Source organism: Strix uralensis, chromosome 2 (genome assembly GCF_047716275.1).
Source record: "Strix uralensis isolate ZFMK-TIS-50842 chromosome 2, bStrUra1, whole genome shotgun sequence".
NCBI lineage: Eukaryota > Metazoa > Chordata > Aves > Strigiformes > Strigidae > Strix > Strix uralensis.
In genome coordinates, this window is record NC_133973.1 from 2,864,857 (window position 1) to 2,888,081 (window position 23,225).

The 23,225-nt window shown below is 44.9% G+C and overlaps 1 protein-coding gene across 1 annotated transcript in view; it reads left to right on the forward strand.

Annotated features, from left to right (window-relative positions):
• Positions 1–577: 577 nt before the first annotated feature.
• GAP43 (growth associated protein 43) overlaps positions 578–23,225 on the forward strand; it is a 62,005-nt gene continuing 39,357 nt past the window's right edge. The window contains exon 1 of the mRNA XM_074852958.1: positions 578–689. Within this exon, the coding sequence (XP_074709059.1) occupies positions 660–689 (30 nt within the window). The 5' untranslated portion in view covers positions 578–659. The remainder of the gene's footprint in view (positions 690–23,225) is intronic.

A 23,225-nucleotide genomic window follows, 5' to 3' on the forward strand; every position in this document is an offset into this window, starting at 1 on the left:
ACCCCCGCTCCCTCTTCTCCCCTCCGTGCCCACCCCACCCCACGCTTTCTTCACGCATAAATCCCACTCCTGGCCATGGCCGGGCGCTGGGGGCTTCAGCTGCTCGGGTGGGAGTGGGGCTGGGGGCTCCCCACCCACCCAGGCCCCCTCCTCACCCGATGCCTCCCCGACACACCCCACCCCACCCCTCCCACCCCCTCCGCAGTCTGCAGTGTCCCCTCTCCCCTGTCGCCTCTGTACAGTGGGAAAGTCGTTGGGTAATTGGGTCCAGATTGAAGATTTTAATTATTCATGAGGCTGGCAAGGGACTTGGGGGTGGGGGGGGGTGGCTGCTGGGGTGGGGGTGGGGTGGGGAGGTGACGAGTCAGGGAGAGCTGGTGAACAATTCTGGGAAGGGTAGGGAGGGAGGCAGAGGCAGCGTGTGCATGTGTGGTGAGCAATAGCTGTGGACCTTCCAGTTGCTGCGAACTGCCCTGTGGTGTGTGTGTGTGCGTGTGCGTGTGTGTGTATGTGTGTGTGAGAGAGCGAGAGAGAGGGAGAGAGAGAGGGAGGGAGGGAGGGAGGGAGTGGAGAGGGTGGGGGGGAGAGATAAGAGAGAGAAGAGGAAAAGGAGAGAGGAGAAGGAAGGAAGAAGAAGGAAGGAAGGGGACAATACGATCATGCTGTGCTGTATGAGAAGAACAAAACAGGTAGAGCTGAAGATTTTTATAATTCTTTCCGTTAAGAAATCTCCCAGGCTGCTGGCTGTCCATGGGGTGCGTGTCTGCCTGAGTGTGTGAGGGGCTGGGGTAGGGCTGGGGTAGGGGGGAGGAAATTTCAGCTGCTTTCAGCAGACATGTCTTTTGCAATTCTTTAGCATCTTGCGACTGAAGGCTCTTTTCACACCCTGCAACATGACTGTTTTGCCTTTCCGGGGCTGGTGATGTGGGGGGGGGGGGGGGGGGTGGCCTACATCCACATTTGGGGAGCTACCAGAATCCCCCCTCTATTCTCCTTATTATTTTTTAATAGTGGGCAGAAGCATTGCCTAGGGTTTTCTGTCTGTGGTTCTGAGGGTGTGGATGTTGGGGGGGTGGGGGTGCGGCTGGCAGGAAACGTGATGAGATCTGGCTCTACCTTGGAGATAAAGGAAGCAATTCTTCATCTAATGCCAAAAAAGAAAGGATGCCCAGTGAGCCTTGATCCCTGGTCAGAACGCTCTCTATTGCTCCTGGCTCCGATGAATGGGAGATGCTTTATGTGCATGTGCTGTGAGGTAGCTCGGAGGACAGGTGCATTCATTTTTTTGTGTTACAACAATCTGAGCAGGAATTAACCTGAAGCTTTTTTTTTTTTCAACCTATGCTATAGTGAAAAATGCAATTAATTAATAACAAAAGCATTAGCCAGGGGAGGGGGAGAGTCACCCTCTTTGCGATACCCTTCATAGTACAACCAGTTAGACAACTGTGCACCAGCTGGTAGAGAGACAGAGGACCACGCCTCTGTTAGCTTGGAACTCGGGTGGGATAAGAGAAGCTCACGGTGTGAACCTGTTGGAAACCAGATCATTCTCTTTACTGGTACCACCTGGCTTTTCCTGTAAGGGAACTGTGATGATGAGAAGGTTTGGGTGGTGGCTAGTTTTCAGTGCCAAATGTTTTATGTCCAAAAATGAAATTGAAAAAAAAGCTACTTAGATCATTCCCCCCCTCACCCTTCCCCCTTTTATTTTGTGTGAAAGCCCAAACCTGCTCCTGATTAAGAGAGCCTATTTTGGCTGAACCTCTTGGACTTCCTCAGGAGGCTGCTGGATTTATGCAGTTGGAACTTTGAGGCAGGAACTGGCCCCAGATATCTTTGTAAGGCATTTTGGAAACTTCCCCAAATTTTGGATTTATAGGTAGCAACAAGGAGCTTTGGTCCTTGTTCTGAGCACAAAACTCAACTCGGTCTTAGGTACAGCACCATACTGGTTGCTTTATATATGCATACATTTATATATCTCTTACACTATAGCACTGCAGTATTCTTGAGCAGTGACATGAGTAACTCCAGTTACTGTAGAACAGCACAGCGTTGAAAGAAAATCCAGGTTAAAGTGTGTTTCTGAATGGAGATGTGTGTGTTATCAAACGAAGGAGCAATTTTGTAGAATAATGGGGAGGGGCAGGCGAACAGGGTGGAAAGAGACCCTGCGTCATCCCCTGCTTTTCCCCATGCAGGTTTTTCAAATGCTTTGCAATTAATGATACGTTCACTAAAATCTGGAGGGGGGTGGTGGTGGCTGGGGAGGGGGGGAACACGTTGGAGCCAGCCAGCAGAGCACGTTCAGCTGGCAAATAGGGGATGAAAAGAGCAGAGGAGGAGAAGGAAGGCAGACAGGGAGGCAGAGTGACAGAGCAGTGGGCGGAGGTGCACAACAAATTTTAAAATAAAGTAGGCAGCTCTGGGATTCTTTGGAGTCAGAAGAGAGCTGTTGGGGAGGGGGATAATTTTGCCCATACCATCACAGTTCGGGCATTAAAGCTCCTGAATAATATTCCGATGTATCTGTTCTTTACATCTGTATGCGTTTACTCCTGTCGTTTTGTATTCTGACATATTTAGAAATGCCTGGCATGCAGGTATCTTGATTGCACATAGTCCTCTCTTCCCACTCCGTACATTAATCCACCGCATGGTACACACCCCTTTGCGCGTGCATGTGCAGCACACATCTCCAGTCTCCGGTCGCTCTCATCTGTACTACACATATATGCACAAGCACACACGCACTCGTTCGCACATGCTTTCTGATCCTTCTGCAGCCATACAACCTGAATGTGCCTGCCTGTGCGTATTCGGTGGATGTTCCTGGGCTCGGAGCCCAACTCCTGCTCCTGTACCTGAATACACACCACAATTGCCAAACTGGCAATACAGCAGTTCGCTCAGCAAAGCTGGTGATACACAAGAGGCAGCTCTAATTTGGAGAAGAAAAAGACCTCGGTTTTCAGCCTGTGCTCTTCCTCTGTCCCCACCCAGACCTTTCACTGAGAGAAAAAGATGGAATGGGTTCTTCAGCACAGGCAGGAGTTTCCTTCCCAATATAAAGACAGCTCTCCTCAAATTATTTTTCAGGGGAAGCCCCCGGTGTCCCGCCTTTCTGGCAGCTAAAGAGCAAAATGTTGAAATTACAGACTTGGGCGTGGAAGAAATCTCTTCACATTTGTGTCTAGGTGTGCCTGTATGTGTCTGTCCTCCCACCCCTCAAAGACAAATATGTTCACACACTTGTACCTTGCAGATTATTCTTTCTTGTGGGTGCGATGCCAATGTGAAGAGTGAAGTATATGACTGACTGTGCCCGCCCATGAGAGATGTAGATAGCTTGGTGTTGTCATTTCTGCCTACAGTTGACTGCAGCTCTGAATCTGTGCCCACAAAATATGCAGCTAAAAGGTGGCATAACCGAAAGGCTGGGTCAAGCAATTTCTGAAAAATTGAACTCTACCTGCCAGCGAGAGATGCAGTCAGTAATAACGCAGAGCTGGGTAGTTAGATAGGTGGCTAGAAATGCAAGTGTTGCATGCACCGCATACTAGAACAGATGGACGTTATGGGGGTATGTGCTCAGTATTGGATTGCATGAGTGATTAAACAATAACCCGCAAGCAGGTTTCCCACTTGTGGGTGAGATGAGTCTCATTCATCACCAGCCATATCCGACGGCTTCCCTCCCATTCTGTCCTCTCCTCCTCACCCCAGTGCTGGAGAGCCAGCGGCTGCAAAGGTTTAAACCTGCCACACCCATCAAATCAAAGGAGGGAGGGGGGAAGAGGCAGTCTGCATTTCTTTCCCCTTCCACACGAGCAGCATGAATAAACAGGGCTGTACCTCTAAAGATGCAGTTTAATGCAATTGGAGAAGGAGAAAGCATTAGGGAACCGTTCTAGCAATTACAGCCAGCCGGTGAGGTGTCTTGTCATTCCAGGAACTGCAGAGGTGTGCAGGAAGGAGGAAATGGAGAAAAAGAGAGAGAGGAAGATGCACGCAGAGTTAAGGTTTTCTTGCCTCAGGATATTAAAATGTCTCGGACCTCATTTAAAATAACTTAATTATGCCACACAATCCAGATGCTTCAAAACTTGCAAGGCATGGTCTTACCTTTAAACACCGCCGTGGAGAGAGGAAAAGGGGTATTTGAAAGGAAGGGTGTCCATCCACGCCCCTCTTCCCTCCACTTGCCAGCGTGGTGTAAATCACCACAGACCATTGACTTCAGGGCAGAGACACTTCATCTGCACCTGGGGAGAGTCTAGCCACTGCCTCTGCCTTTCTGGGAGACACCGAGCCGTTTTTGTGCTTCTTCCAGTAAACAATTGCTGCATGGAAGTTTAATTGCTCCAGGTCCTTACTATTTCTCTTCCTGAGGCGATACCCCTGGGATTCCTCCCAAGAAGGGTGTCTCCAGAGAAACACCCCTCCCATCACCCTGTCCTCCTCCGCTGCCTTTGCTGACTATTAGAGACATTGATTTCTCCTAGATCGTGTAATGTAACTGTTCTTAATGGCAGAGACAAGCCCCCTCCTAGGGAACTAATTGCAGGCAGAGTTTCCAGGGGGAGGACAGCGGTAATGCTTAGAGGGAAAGAAACCAGTCTGTTGATTCAAATTGCCTATTGCCGCTTGCTCCTGAATGAGAGTCCCAGCAAAAACCAGTCAGGCAGTACCCACCGGTAGGAAGAGGCATCCCTGCTGGGAGGGCTGCGTTGACTCTTGTATCTGCCTGTGCCAGGCTGGGTACACGTGTGCAGCCTGAGGAAACGACATGGATTGTCTGAGGGTTTGTCCTGGCCCAATGCTGAGGGTGTCTGAATGATCTCAGAGCTGCCTCAGGATAAGAAAATGGGCTGTATAGCACTAGACTCTGCCCATGCCGTGCTGAGAGGGTGGTCGTTGCCTGGGGGTGAGAGGGACCCCTCCTCCAGTCAGGTGTCTTTGACTGCCTAGAAGGAAAAAGTGCAAAGAGCTTTCACCTCAAGTCTGCTCTCGTTTCAGGCCAGCTGTCATGGATTCTGTGATGCCATCCCAGGATCTAGTACCCACCTGCACAGACATTATTACATATATTATAATATTATTATATATTATAATAATATAATATTATTGTATTTCCCTCTCCCCATTTCCCAGAGAGCAAGAATTCCCCACTGCTGGCAGCTGCCAAGTTGCAAGGCCTTCTTGTGCTAGTGGGAAGGTGAACTGGGCCCTTTGCCCATTGCAAGATGAAAGCAGGCTGCTAGTCTTGCATGACGTAAAAATCAAAGATGTGTATACCTGTTTGGCTTCGCTGGCCTCATGCTGTGAGGCATGTGCTCCCCTCAATGACTCTCGTCTGCTCCATGTGCAGGGGACATGGGGCGTAAGTGGGCTCTGCCTAGTCTGTACCGAGCAGGCATGTATGTGCTGAGGGATCGGTGTGTTAATAGGTAAAACGGCAGGGATAGCCTGAAGATGGTCTCTGCTTTTGGCTGAGATAGTATGACACCAAGTACATATAACCTGAGACCTCTGCATGCTCCCAGTAGGCTGGCGGTACCTTACTGGCTACCATTTGCTCAATCCATGCATTGCTAGCCCATGCATCCTTCCCTCTGTACAACTGTCCTGTGTCCCCTCCTCCTGCACATAAATGACTTGCATCTCTTCTGTTGCTTTGGGCTTCTTCCCTACACAGGGAGGGCTTTCTTTAGATTTGAGAATGAACGATAGCTCTGGTGACAGTTCCAAGCTGAGAATGAGAAACCTTTTGATGGCAGCTCTCTGTGTTGTGGCCCTTTGGAAGCCACTCTGCGATTTCCCTGCTTGCTGTGAGTCTGACAAGTCTCAGGGACAGATTTGGCAGCAGTCCATACCTGGCTGCATCTGAGTTTTGAAGGCCCAGTGTCCAGCTGTAAGGCAACAACCATAGCCCAGTAGCTCTACACAGGGAGTTCCAAGCTGGTAAGACGAGGTCAGTCATCCAGAAAGGCCCACTGGAAGGTGCACATGCCTTGTTGGTGGAAATACCAGAACACCTTGCAGTGGGAATACCTGAGCAGTTATCTGGGTGAAACATCTTTCAACATCTGAAGCCCAAAGTCAACGCCTGGAATTCATCCACATTCATTTCATCTATAATTCCAAGATCCTCCTGAGCACGCTGGGAGGTGACATGTAACCTCAGAGCTCTGATGGCCTCATGTGGAGAAGGTGTTTATATTTCCTTAGAGCTCTCTCTATCACCTGCTGAGTGTGTGTGTAAAACTCCATGGCTTTTCGTGGTTGCAAGCACCACAGGCCAGTAGTTAGTATATAGGAATTGGTTTCGGGAGAGCTGGTTTCTCTTCCTAGCAGTGCAATTAACCTGCTTTCTGACTTGATCTAAGCACAGTTTCTCCGCCTGTCATGGCCATCTCTGCAAGATGCTTCTTTAATTTGGAAACTAAATAATCAGTGTGTGAAAAAAAAAAAAGGATTCAGATGCCCTCAGGTGAGAGGTGCTTTAGACAGGGAAAGCATTGCTTTATCCATCCTCAGTCACTCCTGCAGTGCTGGGATGTTTATTAGCCACTTGAGTTCCTTTAACACAAACTACTGATTTTCTTCCCAGATCCAGGCTTTATTACTATGGGCCAGAGCCTGAGAGTAGGGCTACAACTTAGTTTTCTTCCTGCTATTTACCGGTGTGCTAGCTCCTCCCCTACCATCATAATGATCCAGGCTGTAGCAACCTACAATATGTGTATGGGGTGGAGGAATAGTGTAATGAAAATAGTGATTTGTTTTTAATATAACAAAAGGAATTTGTGCTTTTGGAGTTACAGTGATCCTGCTGTCTCTGCCTGTTATTCATTTTGTCTTCTCTCCCCATCTGTTCTGCTCCTCGCCTTCCTCCTGCTCCCTTGACCATGCAGTCCTCCTGCTGCTTCTTCTCCCGTCCAGCTGGGTACCAGCCCTCCGTTAGGCTGTGCTTCCCCGGGCACTCCTGCTGGCACCATCAGCCACTACCACCAGGGTCTTATTCCCTTCACCCTTCCTGGCACTGGTATCAGAAGGGAAACTGTTAGGAGGGGAAACTAAATGGGTTCTTCCTTTGTGCGTCCAGTTGCTTTTGCAGCAACTCCTCCACTTGGGCAGCTGTCGCAGCTACTGCCCATGAGCACCTATAGACAGAGGCAGGAAAGTGGTGCATCCTCACCTATCACATTGTGTTAGCATAGGTAAAAGGTTGCCCACCCCCAGCAGGCAGCTGGGGAGGGGTATGGCTGCCATAGGATGCGGTACAAACTGGTATCACCATTCCGGCTTTGCTGAGGATTGATACTTCTTCTGGGTTTGTCCCTTGGCTACTAATGGCAGACTGTGCTCCAGCTGTCTTGTTGGCCCAAGAGAGGATGTCCTGAGCCTGCCTTCCTCCCGCCAGGGTTGGTTGGCTTTGATGCCTCGAAAGGGAAGCCAAAATGTACTTAAATTCTTTTAAATTATAACCAATAAATGTCAGTTCCATTCATTACTCATCTTACTTCTGAAGTTTCTTGAATTAATTCCAGCCACAATCACAGTATATTTATAGAAAGCTGGGACATCTCACAGTATTTAAACATTCTCTCTGTAGGAGACACCTTTCTGTAAGGGTTGGTAATTAGTAAAGCTAATAGGCTCTAAAAGACTCCTACTTACTTAGTTTGAATGCCCCTAAATTTTAGGGGTGCAGGGGAGTGTGTTTGGGTCTGAACCTAGCTCTGAAGCTAATTTTATTCCACTCTTCTCATAATTGCCTAGGAGTGAAACTGGTTTCAGGAACTTCAGGTTTTTTATGAATTGGGATGATTTCTAATAATTGGTGATGTACGGAATAATTTACAGTTTCAATTACTCTTATAATTGTTAAGATTATTATCAATTGGCATCCAGTTCAGCGGACTATTGAATGGAGTCTAATACATTTATTTTATTAATAGTATCCAATGACCTTATAAATCTGCAATGTCGAGTACTCAAGGGTGGGCAGGTTGGGGCAGCATGGTACTATGCTTTGCTTTTTTGCACAAGATGCAGTCATTTGCATTAGTTCCCATTGAAACCAGCAGGATGTTTTGAACAGACCATTGTTCTCCTTGTTTCATTCCTTCTTCTGTCTGCCCATAGCTTTAAGAGTAAGGTATTTAGTGGTGGATTTATAAATAATTTAACAAAAATCATCTAGGTTTGGAAGGGCAGACATAAAGAAACAAGTAACACTTGCTGATTTGCTGACAGTAAAATTTGCAGCCATTTGGTTTATGTAAGAGTGAAGTCCACTGCTGGAAATCACCTGCTGAGAAAATGTGAGGAGGGCACCACCTGCTCAACAGTGCCTGAGAAGCGTGGTGCAGCTGGGAGATGGCACGGCAACAACGGGGAACTGGAATGATGGGGGACTGAGGCAAAGGGGCTTTTAGAAGCTGGACCAAAAGTTAATCCTCAGCAGGGACACCTCACTGTAGATCGGAGACCTGTGCTGAAGTGGTGCTTGTGTTTCTCAGAACTGGGGGGTACCTTTCTTAGGGTCAAGATTTTAATTCTTAGCTTGTTATGTTGGAGTAGTCAGGCTGGCAGCTTGCAAAATTGCACAGGCTGAGTTGGAGTCTGTCAGAATGGAGACTTTGCTTGATCAAAGATGAAAAACAGTGGTTTTAACCCCTCCTGCTGTTGCATTTCCAGTGGAAGACCCAGAGGAGCTTCAAGCCCTACATAGAGTTTTGAGGACAGACACACGCAACAGAAAATTGATGTTTAATGTTGACTGTTAAAATTGCAGTCAAAAGCATGATAAGGATGCAACCCGTTCCACCTAAAGCACAAGATCTGGCAAACGGCCTTTCCCTTTTGTCCTAAATTCCGGTCAGAATACCAGCTAGAAGAGATTAAATCCTAAGGAAAGGACGGGTGGAGCAAGGAAAAAAGATCTCCCCCCAAAATAACTGAAGAACTGAAGCTAACTGAAACCTCCATGAAGTAAACAGAAGTTGGATAACTTCCAGAGGATAGGTAGCATAGTATGTGAGTTAGTATCTCAAGCTTCCTCTTACATGGTAAAACTAGATACACAGCAAAAAGAACCCTCCATTATGATGCCGGTGTACAGGACTCTGTGGAAGACAAAAGAATTAACAAACTAGTGAAAAATGAGCCCTAATGGCTTATAGGAACTTTTATCAAATCTTCCTTTAAAGTTCAGTTAATTCTTCTTTATGTCCTTTGTTTTCTTCCTTTGAGTCGTATGATTCCACAATTTGGGAAGAGATACCGTAAGACAATGCCTTATATTGTAGAATTTAATTACTTTTTAATTAGGGTGTGGCTGACAAGAGGAGTCTGAAATGTATCACAGTATTTTACCATTGTTCTGAACTGAGAAATAAGGGATTGTTGTAAATTGAACTGCCTTCTTAGAGGTGTCTGTTGTAGGCTGTAGAACTTTAGAGCCTCCTTTCTTTCTAACTGTGGAGATGCCTAAAGTCCTAAGATAATTACACTTACACCTGTAAAGTCCCCTGAACATTTAAAGGCTGCTTACTGGCATGCCTAGATGATCCTTAGTTTTATAAGCGATAATCAGCTCGATAACTACTTAACAGCTAAGCTACGGTGGGATCTACAAACCAAGTATTCTTCCAGTTGCTTTCCCTGCACAGCCAAAATGGGTAAGTTTGCACAGCACACAGGTCAAGTGTCCCCACAGAACGCATCCAAGAGGAAGGGCATGTACTACCTTCCTTTTATCTAGAAACACTTTGATTCAAATATTTTCCAAGAGATATGGTGAATTTACCATCTCTGCCTGAGTAGATGTGTACCCCCACCTCCCAGGAGAATGTTCTGTTAGGCTATAGAATATAATGGGACTAGTGTTTCCTGGAGAAGCTGGTCTATTTTGCACAGTCAAATAAAATATTAATTGTGCCAGAGAAGGAGAGTGAAGGAATATTATCCTGACTCTCTACTTAGTGTTTATGATATGGAAGGCAGGGAAAAGCTTTGGTTAAAGCTTCATGTCATACGTTGTCAATAAGGCCAAAGCATTTTATGCCCATTTTGTGTGTCTCCAGTAACGCGGTCAATTGCAAGTTGATGGCTAAAACAATTAATAGGAGCCACAAAGGAGGAAGCTCAGGATCTAGGAAAAGGGCAGAACAAATCAGGATGTACTCATGTAAGATGGTTGTTTTACATCGTCCTAGCTTATTTACAAAGCTGATGGAAGCAATCTCTGAACCATGAGCTTTGAGTGCTTTGAAGACTCATGAGGGGTGGATGAGGTGTCAGAAGGCTGAAAAAGAATGAGAAGATAAGAAATTACAGACCACTCAGTTTAACTTCATTCTGGGGGAAAAAATGGTGGAAATAATCAAGTAAAGGAGATTATTAGGAGCCAGCACAGATCTGTCAAGAATAGATCATGTCAAACTAATTTAGCTTTCTTCTATAACAAGCCTTGTGGATACAGGGGAAGTAGTTGTCATACCTTGTCATTTGTAAGGATTTTGACATAATCTCGCAGGCTTTTATCATAAGTGAAGCAAAGAAACACGGTCCAAAGGAAAACATTACAGCAGGGATGCAGAAGGGGTGTAGATAATCCTACTCAATGAGCAGTTCTCACTGATTTCCTGCTGAAACAGAAGACAGTCAAGTGGGTTGCCACAGGCTTGAGCTGTGGCCTGTTAAGTGCTTCATATTAATTAAATGCTTTGTACTTTATATTCTAATTTCAACCTGGATGACTGTCTAGAGGAAGCATTTTTTAAAATCTGCAGATGGCATGAACCAAGTATAGGCTGGTGGAAATTACTGGAATTCAAGACAAGCTTGTCAAACCAAGGACCTGGTATGAACAGCATCAGAGCGAATGTAAAGTGCTCTCCATGGGAATGATTAATAAATTGCAACCAGCTGTCCATGGGAGCCAACAGGCCAGCTAGCTATCCTTCAGGAGGGGAGACGGGGTCTCTAGAGGACCACAGGTTCAATGTTAGTCATTTATTGTCAAAAAGGACAACAGCATCTTACCAGGTTGTGCAAATGGGAATACAGGCTGTAAGACACATCTAATAAGCCTTCAGCTCTGATGTGCACATGTAAGTCACAGCTGAAGTGTCATTCCTCAGTCCTGTACTGCACTCTAAGAAAGCGTGATTCAACGAGAGAGAGTGCAGACTGGGGTGGTAAGAATTGCTGGAGGTCAAGGGAAATATAATTTGTGAGAAAAGAAGGCTGAAATAATTAGGGTTGTTTAACCTAAAAGGTATAAGGAGTCAGGATGATAGTCCAGCGAGTGCAAGAAAATGGGAATAATCTGTTCTTCCTGTCCAGGGTGGATAAATCAAGGAGTAATGGTCTTTAATGGGCCGGCAGAGTGATTTAGACTAGACTTTAGAAAGAGTCCAAAAGGATTGTGATGCACTGGAATAGATTGTCTGAGAAAACTATGGCAGCTCCAATCACTAAAGGGCTGTAGGAGGTGCTTCTGGACCAGAGGATGGACTAAATGGTCTCTTATGTTCTCTCGACACTATTTTGTATGATTAGTATCAGATGTTCACTGAAGCAGGAACTGGACCCAATCTGTCCTCTTCCAGAAGAGTGCTTAACAAGTAGGCTCTAAAGCTATATTCACTTCTGTGCTCTCTCTGTCTCTGGCCTCATGCTTATTTAATTCTTCCATGAAAAAAAGCCAAGAGCTTAAGCAGGAAAAGCTAGGAGCAGCTTACTCCAAACAGTCTTCTGTGGGAGGGTGGTAAGACTTGAGCTCTTTTCAGGTACAGTAGAGAGTTGAATCAACATCTGCCATAATTTAGGGAAGCTAGTCTCTCCACTGAGATACTACATAGATACTTATCAACCGCATGCTGTCAGAGACAAACTGTAGTTGTTGTCTCTTTCAGGGCTTGGAATCCAAAACTGAGGGTGCCTCCCTGATAACCAGGGCAAGATGCCTAAACCAGACAGTTTAGATGTTAGCATTTGCTATAGGCAGGTTCAAAAGACATTTATGGCCTGATACTGAGGTGCCTAGTTCTCCCCATATTTCCTAGTGGATTTAAGAGTATGGTTTCTGCAAGGCATCTCACCTTCTTCCTAGACTTGGCTCCAACATCTGTCTTCTGAACATGGACATCTGCTGGAACTCCACACTGAGGTTCCCTTTTCATTATCCTCAGGAGAGAATTATTACAAGGGATTTATCAGTTGGTGGCTTCTTCTACCTGCCTGACATGAATTGTCTCAAAGCATTTATAGAGCAGTCACTCAGAAATTCCCAACTGGAGTGCTGTACCCCTACTAGCATTCACCTTCAGTGCTTAATCCCCTCTGCTCCCATTATGATGTGTCCCAGCGGTGGCTGGGAATGCTGAATAAAACATGCTGAGATATAATATTCACCTTCACTGGATATATTCTCATGCAGCAGAAGAGCTACTGCTGCGTGAGGATATAGAAGAACTAAAGCTGACGTGTGGTATCTTCCATTATCACGTGCTGAGTCCATACAACCCTTGGGAAGATATTCTTTCTTTGGTTATTCCAAAGCCTTTACACAACACAAGAGGGGGAACAAGGCACCCGGTCTGTAGTCAGGATTACCCAACTGTTGGGGGATGAGATAAATTGTAATAGCCAAAGACAATCTTTTCAACTACATAAAATTTTGCTGATCTTTCCCTGTTTGGGTAAGAATTTTCTTGGTAGGGGTCTTCTTCAAATAGACACTGTGGATTTTTAATTTGTTATTTGGCTGTATCTGTTGAGATTAGAGGAATAAAGCTTTGAAAGTGTAAAGAGTTTTGCAGCCATTTAATAAGCAACGGTTGCGCTTTTATAATACAAAGAAAGAGAATGCCATTATGATTTCAAATTATGAAATTTCATATTTTCTTTTAAGTTTACACTTTTAAAATAAGAGATTAAACACTTTTGTTAAGCATACATTGAGTTTCAAAGTCAAACACTTAGAATATAGAGAATTAATTAAAAGGGTTGCCTGTTTGAATTTGTCTTCTCTCACATATTGGCATAATGATGTGGTCCTTAATTATAAGATCAAATACTGGTATGTATTTTTTTCAATAGGATCCCTGTCTCATTCAGTGCACAGAATGGAATATACTTGGGGACTGAATGAGTTTTGCCATAAACGAAGGTGTTTTCTATAGGTCTCCTGTTAATTTACTGCCAGCGATGAAGGTTATGTATTGAATTGGGCAGGGGGCTGTTCAAAAACAGAAGAATGGTCTCATGTTTTGGCAATTGAATACTGCCCTGAAGAATTAGGCTTTTTCCTGCCTTTTGCCATGAGTTCCTGTGTGATATGAAAAAGCCATATAAATTAGGTTTTCCGTGGGTGGCCGCTAATTGGTGTGTTCTCATTTTCTGGGTTCGCAGTCTGAGACACCTGGGGTCTGACTTGCAGAAGTGCAGAGCTGGTATTGTATGGAGTTCTGCTCTCAACACACACAGAGCTGGGGAAATGCTAATCCAAGGCATCACAAATTAGGGACCCAAAAGTCGTGGGTGCTCTGGCCATTTTGACCTTAGCCTCTTTGTGTCTGATTTCACTGTCTGTAAAATAGAGATAACAACCCCACCTGCCTCCCTGGGAGAACATCCATTAAGGCTCGTGAAACCCTGAGATATTATGGCAAAATAGCACCACAGAAGAAGGCTATGAGGAAATCAGTATTGTGCATTCAGTGATGGGTTTGAATGATGTGTGGCAAATAAGGCATTTTGTATGAAATTAGGATAACGGGAAAATACTGAATTGCTACCCACTCAATGAGCTCTGTCTATCCTTTGTAGTAGCTGGGGTGGGGAAGGCTTACAAGAAGAAAAAAGGTATGACAAAGACTATTATAAGGCATATGCACAAGGTTTCAGAGGTAGTCTCCATTTTACATTTTCTGCTTCAGCCTTTACCGTGTGCCCAGAAAGATGCTTGTAAGATAGGCTTTTTATGTAATATCTGAGTCACGCTACTTTGTAGTTCTGTCTGTGAACGATGGGTTGCAAAATAATTGGGCAAAAATGGGCCAAATATGTTATCACTGAAACTAGTACTACACTTTTCACTGATGTCGGAAGATGTCATCTTAGATCCTTAACAAATCAAGCCTGGAGCACTCCTGTTATTACTCCCTTTGTATGTGAGGCACAGAAGAAAGTGGAATTATCTGCTGAAGTCATTCTGCCTCTTTTCTCTAAATACAACCAATAGCTTTTAAACTAGTGTTCACATGCCTCACATGAATTAATCTAGAAATGAAAGAAAAAATATGGGTTTGTTCCACTCTTCTTGCCCTCTCTTCTCCTCACCTGGAAGAAATAGCTTGAGTAATGCAAATAGTTTGTTTGCTTTATTTCCCAGTCTCTTTATATTTGTGTCTGTGGGAGTGGGGCACGTATTTGCCTACAGGACACCATGGGAGGATCTCCTGAGGAAGGGCTGAGCTGGGGAGTTGAGGAAGCAAGCAAGTCTGTGGTATCACAGGTCCTGTGTCCTGTTGGTGCTGTTCTGGTGAAGTCCAGGCTCTTGGCTGCTGCCCTGGAGCATCTCCAGGTGGGAGAGGTTGTGCTCGCACCAGGAGAGGCAGTCTGCCTAGAATGTAAGCTCCAGACCAGGATGGGCTTCAGAAAGAGGTCAGAGCCTTCAATCTGGGCTTAACAGGGAGCCCGAGAAAAGGCAAGAACCTCAGTGATACATGGTCATACACTTTTATTAATGAGAGCCTGCCTGGGGTTTCTCCCTAGTCTGAACATGCTGTTGTCATTGTGTCTATGAATGTCTGTATTGTCTTCCTCAAATCTCTGGTGCATAAGACGGGATACAATTTTCTGCCCAGGCACAAGTGGGAATTTTTCTCACCATTGCTACATATGCTGGCTGCTGATGAACTGATACGTTGCCTCCTAGGCCTCTGTGTCTATGAATTATCTCCAGAAGAAAGTTTACTTCTCCCGGGGGGGCACAAAGCAGCCGAACATGCTCAAGGGAGAACTTTTCTTAGCAGAGACTGAAATGGAAATACAGAAATCCCAGTATAGAAAATCAGAAGTCTTGGGAAAAAAAATAATTCATTGGCACTCCATTAAGCATGGAAGAGTTGTGCCTTTGTCTGTTGTCCTGAGACATGCCAGCATGGTATGGCACTGTAAACCCACCAAATCTAATTGCTGGTTATGGCTTGAAGCCTATGGCTTATGAGGATACCCTGTCTCCTATTTTGAGGACCTTCTGCTGAGATTGCCCTCCATGGCAGCTTAAGAGACCCTCCTCCTGCTCCCCTGGAGTTAAACCTCTGGCTGTCAGGACTGATGCAGAGTTGATGGTCAAGGCAGGGTGATCCAGAGAGATACTTCATGGAGTTAGTGTGGGTGGCCGAAAGAGAATGTCCTGTTGGCAGGTCTGGAGGAAGAACACTGTCCCTCTGCCAGTTAAGAATCGAAATGGGAGAGGCTGTCATTGGGGGGAAGAAAGACCTCATTGCAAAGTGTGATTGTCTCTCTGGGCCAAACCTGATGCATGTTTGCCAAGAAGGTAGTGGAAATGTATGTCTTGTGTTAGCATTTGCGAGGTGGTGAGGTTTTTTAGTCCTCACCTCTCCCAAATCAGATGGTGTTTCAGCCTACCCCTGGGGCAGCCCCTGCTTCTGGCTTTGTCACAGAAGTGTGCACAGAGGGGGAGGCAGAAATGACACTTGGACTAGGTCAGGAGATAATTTTGTTGGAAGGATCTGCAATCATGTGGTTCCAGTGTCTTCTTCTCCCCATAGAAGGAGAAGCACTGACCACAGCAGATAATACTGCAACTTGTAAGCACCCACTCCAGAACTGAAGGGGCCTTACGAAGGTAAGGTCAGCCTTCCTGCCTCGCTAAGTGCAGTAAGCAGCCCCACTAGCAGGGTCTGCTTTCTTTTCTTTTGCTTCTGTGGTTCTGACCTGACCCTGCAGACAGCAAAATGTGCTCCTCATTGCTTTTCCTCCGTATATCCAGCCGCATTCAGTTCCATCTTTCACATATGATTCATTAAATCTCAGCTTCACACAGTATGGTATCATGGATGCTGATATCCCCAACCTGTAATTTTTCAAATTCTTTCTTGGGTACTCGCCTCTAAGCTTTTCCTGCTGTCAGGCGCAGCAGATGACAGTACGCTGAGTACTCCTGAGAGGTACCACACAGAGCGATTCTGCTCTTTGGAAATTTGTTTGTGAAAATTGTGAGCAGCGCAGAAATGCCTGGAGAAGTTAATCAGAATTGGAGATGGGCACAGTTTTCAAAAAACCACAACTTTCAAGTACTGTGGTGTAAACAGGAGGTCGATTTGCTGGCAGTGGTAGTGAAATAGCACTCAGTTATACAGAGCACAGGAAAATGGTGAACAGGATTTCTGTCATGCCTTTGCTCCACTTTTATCAACGCCCTGTGCTTCTGCCCTGCAGCACCCCTGCTATTCCAGCTCTGATGTTGCAGGGTAGCCACTGAGTTGCTGAAAACTAGGCGGCAAGGATATAACTGATCCTTTGAGCAAAGTAATTCTCTGTTCAGTAGCTTTTTGTACATATTAAATGATTAAATCTTTAGGGGGCTTTTCCCTGATGCAGTAATTGTGCGCTCATTAAATTGCCAGATAAGACTTACTTTCTATTAATTTATTTTTTGCTAAGAAAAACGTTTCGTTTTCCGCTGATAATCCTGCCTCACCTAATTCAAGATGGCCAACTTGTGGCTTTTAAGCCACAGGCAGATACTGAGAGATTGAAGTATGACTCCCTCAATGGAGATATGTCATATCACTGACAGCGCACGGCTGATGTTAGGACTACTTTTTTATCAGTATCTCCATGTAGGAGGAAGCTCTCAGGAGCTTCTGAGGCCAACAGCTCCCTACAATCTCTGGGACTCGGCTGGGCACCCAGCCTCACCCCATCCCACACTGGGTGCTGGGACCCTGGGGAACCATTGCTGTTTTCTGCCTGGGAGCTACTTGTTGAAAAATCTCTCACCTTGCATAAGGTCCTGGGTAGGGGTTTGACACCTCTTGGACATTGGAAAGGGGTTTTTTAAGATGCTCACGAGGACAAGAGGTTTGATTTCCCATGATTTAGTTAATTGCATTTTAGAAAGTAAGATCTGGGTTAAAGTTGAATTATCCCATGTTACTAGGAGTGGAAATAGATTTAGGCTTCAGCTGCAACGTAAGCTAGTATATGTGTGAAAAAGACCACAGAGAAACTGTTAGAAGAAAGTTATTAAGGCTGATAAGTCAAGTATTAAAAAATTAGCCAATATTGGAAATGCAGTTGCCTGTGCAAACTCAGCATGGTCTCTGCTTGTGAATGTATTTCAGTAAATTTCTACTAATAGGAACACATCTTATTTTTCTTTCCAGGGATTCCTACCACATTCAGGTCCCAGAATGGACAGTGCTCACTTAATGAGCAGTTATTCAATATTTTGTTCTCTCATAATAAGTCAGCGTGTGACCCCACGGCTTTGCTCAATAAATACTATTCAAACTCTGCTCTAAAATCAGAAATACTAATTTTCTCCTGGGCTGTCTGGTGATTCTGAGCGCCTTGCTAACATTACTTAGCAAATCTTTGCAACACCCATGTGAGATAACTGAGTATTTATACTCCATTTTTACAGATGGGCAACTGAAGCACAAAGATAGAGTTTGGTCAGCAGGACTCCCTAATTTTATGTGCTGAATTTGAGAAACAGAGGACCTGACTTTTACTAGTAGTTTTTATTTTCAGTGGTGCATATCTATAAACATCTCCCATTAGTCAGCTGCAGCTCTGAGTGCTCAGCACTGCTCCAAATCAGGCTCAAGGGGTGTGAAGCCAGCTACTCTGGGATGCAGAACATGCCACTAGAAATTACCTCGTGAAAAGTATGGGCCAGGATAACAGATGAATTCAGCAGCAAAGGTAGGGCAGTGTTGTAGGACAGCCATCTGTTGGCCGCCCTAACCCTGAGATCCTCTGTTCTCCTTTGCCAAACCTCTGCCTCCTGCATTTTAACTTTCCAACTTCCGACTGCAAAAAATAGGACTAAGATTTTAGTGTAATCCCTTTATACCCCTGAGTTTCCTAAGCTTCAAATGACCAGATTTCTGACTAACGCTTTAAGTCTTCTTTAAGCTCCTTTGTTTTACTTTGCAATCTTTCAGCAGATATGTACAAGCCTAGTTCCAAACAGTGGCAAAGTGGTATCTGAAAATCCTGCCACGCTCCTGCCTATATAAATCTTATTTGTTAGGACAGTTCTGTAAATTACCAAAGGGCCTCGGTGCCCAATTCGCACTGGTTTCAATAGGATTAAGGCAAGCAGACGTTTGTCAAGATCCCACCATTCGCTCCTTAAAACCTGGCACTTTAATTCTTTTTTCAATCAAGTTTCTGTTGACCCACTAGTGTTAAAGCATAGGAATGTATACGAAAATGTTAATAATTCATGAATGTTTGTAAAGTGCTGTGAGAGTAAAATCTGGAAAGGAGGCATCTTGGGGGGATGTGTTATATTTTCTTCAGGCTTCAAAATAATTGCTTCTGCAACCAAAGCAAAATACAGGTGGAAGTTTTTTTCCTCTGCTTTGCACTGTTAGTTGTCTGAAAGCCCCAATAGGTGCTCTAATTCTACACTGAGTACTCTCGGATGTTACTAATGATTAGGCAGATCCCAAAACCTTGAGTTAGTGACTGCTTTGGAAGAGTACAAAAAGTGTTTGTGCATTTGTAACTTATTCTTTCTGGAAGGGATAGAATGACTCTTGAATTTAATCTGTTTGAAAATATTCTGTATTTAGGCTCCATTTCAGCTTACATTTCAGCAGAATTTAGTGAATCGGTTATGCAGACAGACTTTAGCCAGTGGATTTCTGGCAAATTACTCACTCCACTATATTTATGTGTGTGTGTTGGTGTGTTTGTAACATGCAGTTTGTGATAGTTATACAATATGAATTCCTCTCTCTGACTGGGAAGGAAGAAAAAGAAGGGGTTACAGAAAAAAAAAGAAAAATGAAAAAAAAAAAAGCCATACTTCTGGGCTAAAATTTTAGATAGGTAATCATTCACTATAATGGAATTTGCATGATTTCTGTCTATTTTCATGGCTGAAGGACCGGTTCATCTCAAAAGGAGAGTACAACTAATGACATACCCTGGCCACACAGCATAGACATTTGCATACCATAATCTTTGCTTCATTTGAGCAGACCTACAATTTGCTTAACTCCAGTGATGTGTCTTATGAAGGACTTAGTATTGTTGTTGTTAATGGGTCAATAAATTGGACTGGCAAGAACCAGCCTTGTCCTGTGACTTCTGGAAGAAGCAGGAATTATGTCTTTCTACCAAGAAATGGCTTGCTATTTTAAATGGTGCTAGGAGAAAGCAAACTGGTTCCTAGAGAACCTGAATTGGGTTTCCTCTGTGCACCAGTGTGGTGCCTGTGTCCTTTCTTGTGCTCAGCACACTCCCATTATCTTGACTCCCGTTGCTTGTTTCATGGCTTCCTTTCCCAGCATCACAAGGGAGATGTATCCCAAGAATGTAGAAATAATAATGGTTGTCATCATCATAAATCCTCATACATTCGGCTCTTCTCACAGTGGGCACTTCTTCCTTCATCTGGAAGCTCACCATTATGACAACAGGAGCCTGGATGGAAACTTGGAGAACCTCTGAAACGTGTTTGACATCCTTCTGCTCCATCTTACTTGTCCCAGCCTGCTCCAGCTAATCAACTTCTTGACATCCTCAGAAAACTCCTAAATGTGCTGAATAGCATTTGGGGGAGGCTGACAGGAAATGGAGCAGTCAGACACAGGACTCTAACAATCTATGGGGATTGCTATAGGACACTCAGTCATTCATAAGTTCCCCTAAGCTTTTTATTTCTTTTTTTCCCTAAGTGCTTAGCTATTTTCAGCACCATCTATGTTCATGGCTGCAGCTTTTCCTACTGCCTTTGGGAGTCTGATCCACACACTGATTTATTTTTAGCTATATTGCTAATTATTATTTTTGTGCATATAGTGTTTCATTATTCAGTAAAGCTGGGGAGACATTTTAGTCATTTCTCAGTAGAACAAATGTGAATTCAGTAACCCAAGTACGATCTCTAAGTAGGGCTTAATAGGGCTAGGAAGAGTGATCTGACAAAGAAGGATGGTATGACAGGTGAGAGCTATTGATATATGAAGGAGTGCTACTAAGAAAGCAGAAACAAGATATTCTCAACATGGACAAGGTGCGGGGGACTGGGCAAAACTCAGGGAGGAACCCTTCAGTTCACCAAAGGAATACACTGCCAGAGAAACCCAGAGAACCATCTTCGGGGAAAATGTCCAAAGACTGGTAAAATATGCTGCTCTTGCAGGGTGGGTTAAAGATGAAGAAAATCAGCCCTGCTGCAGTGCACAGGGGGGGCCTAGAGGGCCCTGGAGATTTCTAATTATTTGCTCTTCAGTGTGTGACAAAGCTGTACAGTGTGAACTGGCCCTTACTAACAGAAGAGGAAACACTGCACATTTTCTGGTGTTAGATTGCCTGTGCACAACTTCCCAGTGCATTCTGTCTGGCTTTGCCTGGGATCCTGAGGGAAGAAGGTTCCCATTCCAGAAACTCACAAGTCCTTCTCATGGGGAAAACTCTTTCGGTATCACATCTGCAGCAGAGCAGAAAGAAGTGGAAGGAGCTTTGTGCACCCTGCCTGCCCAGCCACCCCTTCCTCCTCACCAGGAGTCCCTTTTCCCTTGACTTCTCTGCCAGGGGGGCTGTTGAGTAAAGCCCTCCACAGAGAGGGTTCCAGGGGTGCCTGGATGTACAGTACGGTTGTGCTACAGATGCACCACATATAGGGTGATCTAAATTGTCCTGGAGAAAACACATTACAGTGCGCAGTGCTTTGAGGCTGCTGCCATGCTTCCTGACTGATGAATGGGAAAAAGCCAGAAGACTTTAGGACCAAGATGTTTAAAGCCCTTTTTTAATAACAAAGATGGGAAGCCCAGGGAGTGAAAAAATGGAAAGAAAGAACAGCTCTCCTACAGCAGGAAGCTTAGGAGAAGCTCTGTTTAAATGCGGCTGTGATATACTAGCCCTTGTAAGTGGTGAATCCAAACACTTGTGGCTTTTTTTCCCTAGGACATCTATTCAACATGTTCCTTTTGGCTGGAGCTCTTTATAGCACTAACTTAACAGTGTCCACAAAGGGTCTATCACAGCATGCACCGCAGGCTTGCCTCCACCCTCCCCCTTTTTCAATAGGGCTGTATACAGTAAAGGAGCAAAGTAGGAAACAAAATGGCTTGAAGCCACATGTGCATTTCCCATAGCTCAGTGCCAGTCTCTAGAATAAATGATTAAGCCCTGAGGCTACTGGGTCTCGTGTTCAGCTGCCTGTGGCCCCAAAGGATCTTTCCAATCAAAGCCATGTCTGTGCTCTGGTGACAGCCCTACCTGAAGGGTGGGAGAGGGGTATGGCACAACACTACGCCTTCGGCGCTGTGCCACGCAGGAGTGACAGCTGCAATCACAGGTCCGAGTCATCACTTTTATGGACCTTGGAAAGCACTGAAATTACACAAACTGGGCATGGTCTCAGGCAGTCAAGTCCAGGACTTGGGTGAAAGAAACTGTGTCATAGAGGTCCCCTCTGGAGACCTTTTCAGGTTCTGACAGACACTTATGCCTCCTTTCAGGATGTTCTCATCCTGCACTGACAGGAAGGAATAGATAAGAGCACAGCTTAAATATTGCACAGTGCTTTACCTTGCTACACCACCATGGATTTGAGGCTCTTACAACACTACAAATACTAATTCTATTAGGTTCAGAGTCCTTTTGGAACATAACAATGTCTCCTCTGGCAAGTTGTTTGGAGCAGCAGACCACAGAGGTCTTGTAAAAATTGTCCCTAGTGAAAGTGTAATTGAAATTAATGAGATTACACTCCACTTTCACCATCCGACATTGTATTTGGCATTGAACTTCCAATAAGATCTCAGTACAAGTGTTTGTTAATAAGCTGTACTGACTTTGGGATAGGAGGAATAGAGATGGTCTAGGTCTTCTCAGACTTTGCTGTAAGTCAGCAGTATCTAAGAGCTCATAGTGGGACCAGTGACCTGTCTCCTATATTTGATATCTTAAGAGTAGCTTTAACTCTTCCCATTCTCACCTGAACTAGTGACTAAGAAGGAAGGAGATATGGGATCTCTCTCCTTCTCTCTTGGCTTATACTATAAACACATAAAAAGAATGAGAAAAAATGTAGACCAACTCATTTCACAGAAGGTTTTCTATAAGGTCTCTGGCATCCAAGACATGCTGTTGCTGTGAAGAGTTCAGATCCATAAGAGGGATCCATGTCACCCACTGGTTGTGGTGAGTTCATACACATGCTGACATGAAAGCCCTGTCAGCCACCTTGCAGAAGATCTGTGGAGCGAACATCAGCACCAGTGGTACCGCTGAAGTAAAGGTGGGTGGAGAGAATGGCCAGGGCAAGCCAGAGGAAAAAGTAAATGTGGACACATGAGGGCAATCTCTGGGTCAGTCAAGCGCAGATGAGCATGAAGATCCACAACACGAATCAATAAACTGAGCTTCCGTGAAGATCAGCCAGCACTCAACACCATCATTCTCTGCCTCCAGCAGTGAGGCTGACACCCTGTCCCAGTGGAGCTAGGGCTGGTGTTAGCGGGGTCAGGCAATCCCACAGAGCAAGAAGCAGAACCCACAGACCCATGGCTCTAAGGAGAGGCCATACCACTGAGACCCACTGAACCCATCAGAACCAGAAGCTGAGAAAAAGCCAGCTGCCCCAATGAGGAGATGGAATCTATGCCTCTAAGTAGAAGCCTTTGCTATAGATTCCTGCTCTTTGAGGATACAAGATCCTGGAACACACACACTTCAGCTCTGCAGTGGGGATGTGGGGTTGATCTATCTGGAACAAAAGCCGAAGAGGTTATGAGAGAGGATATCTTGGGCAGAGCTGTTTTAGAGCCAGTTTATCAAATTACATAGACCTGCAACTCCGGTTACTTGGGTTTTGCTGGGGGCAGTTCTGGTGATTTGAAAGACTGTACTGTGCTCCTTGGGGAATGGGGAAGCTGTTGGCTAAAGGTGGTGCTGTGGGTTAGGCTGTCTTTCAGATTAGA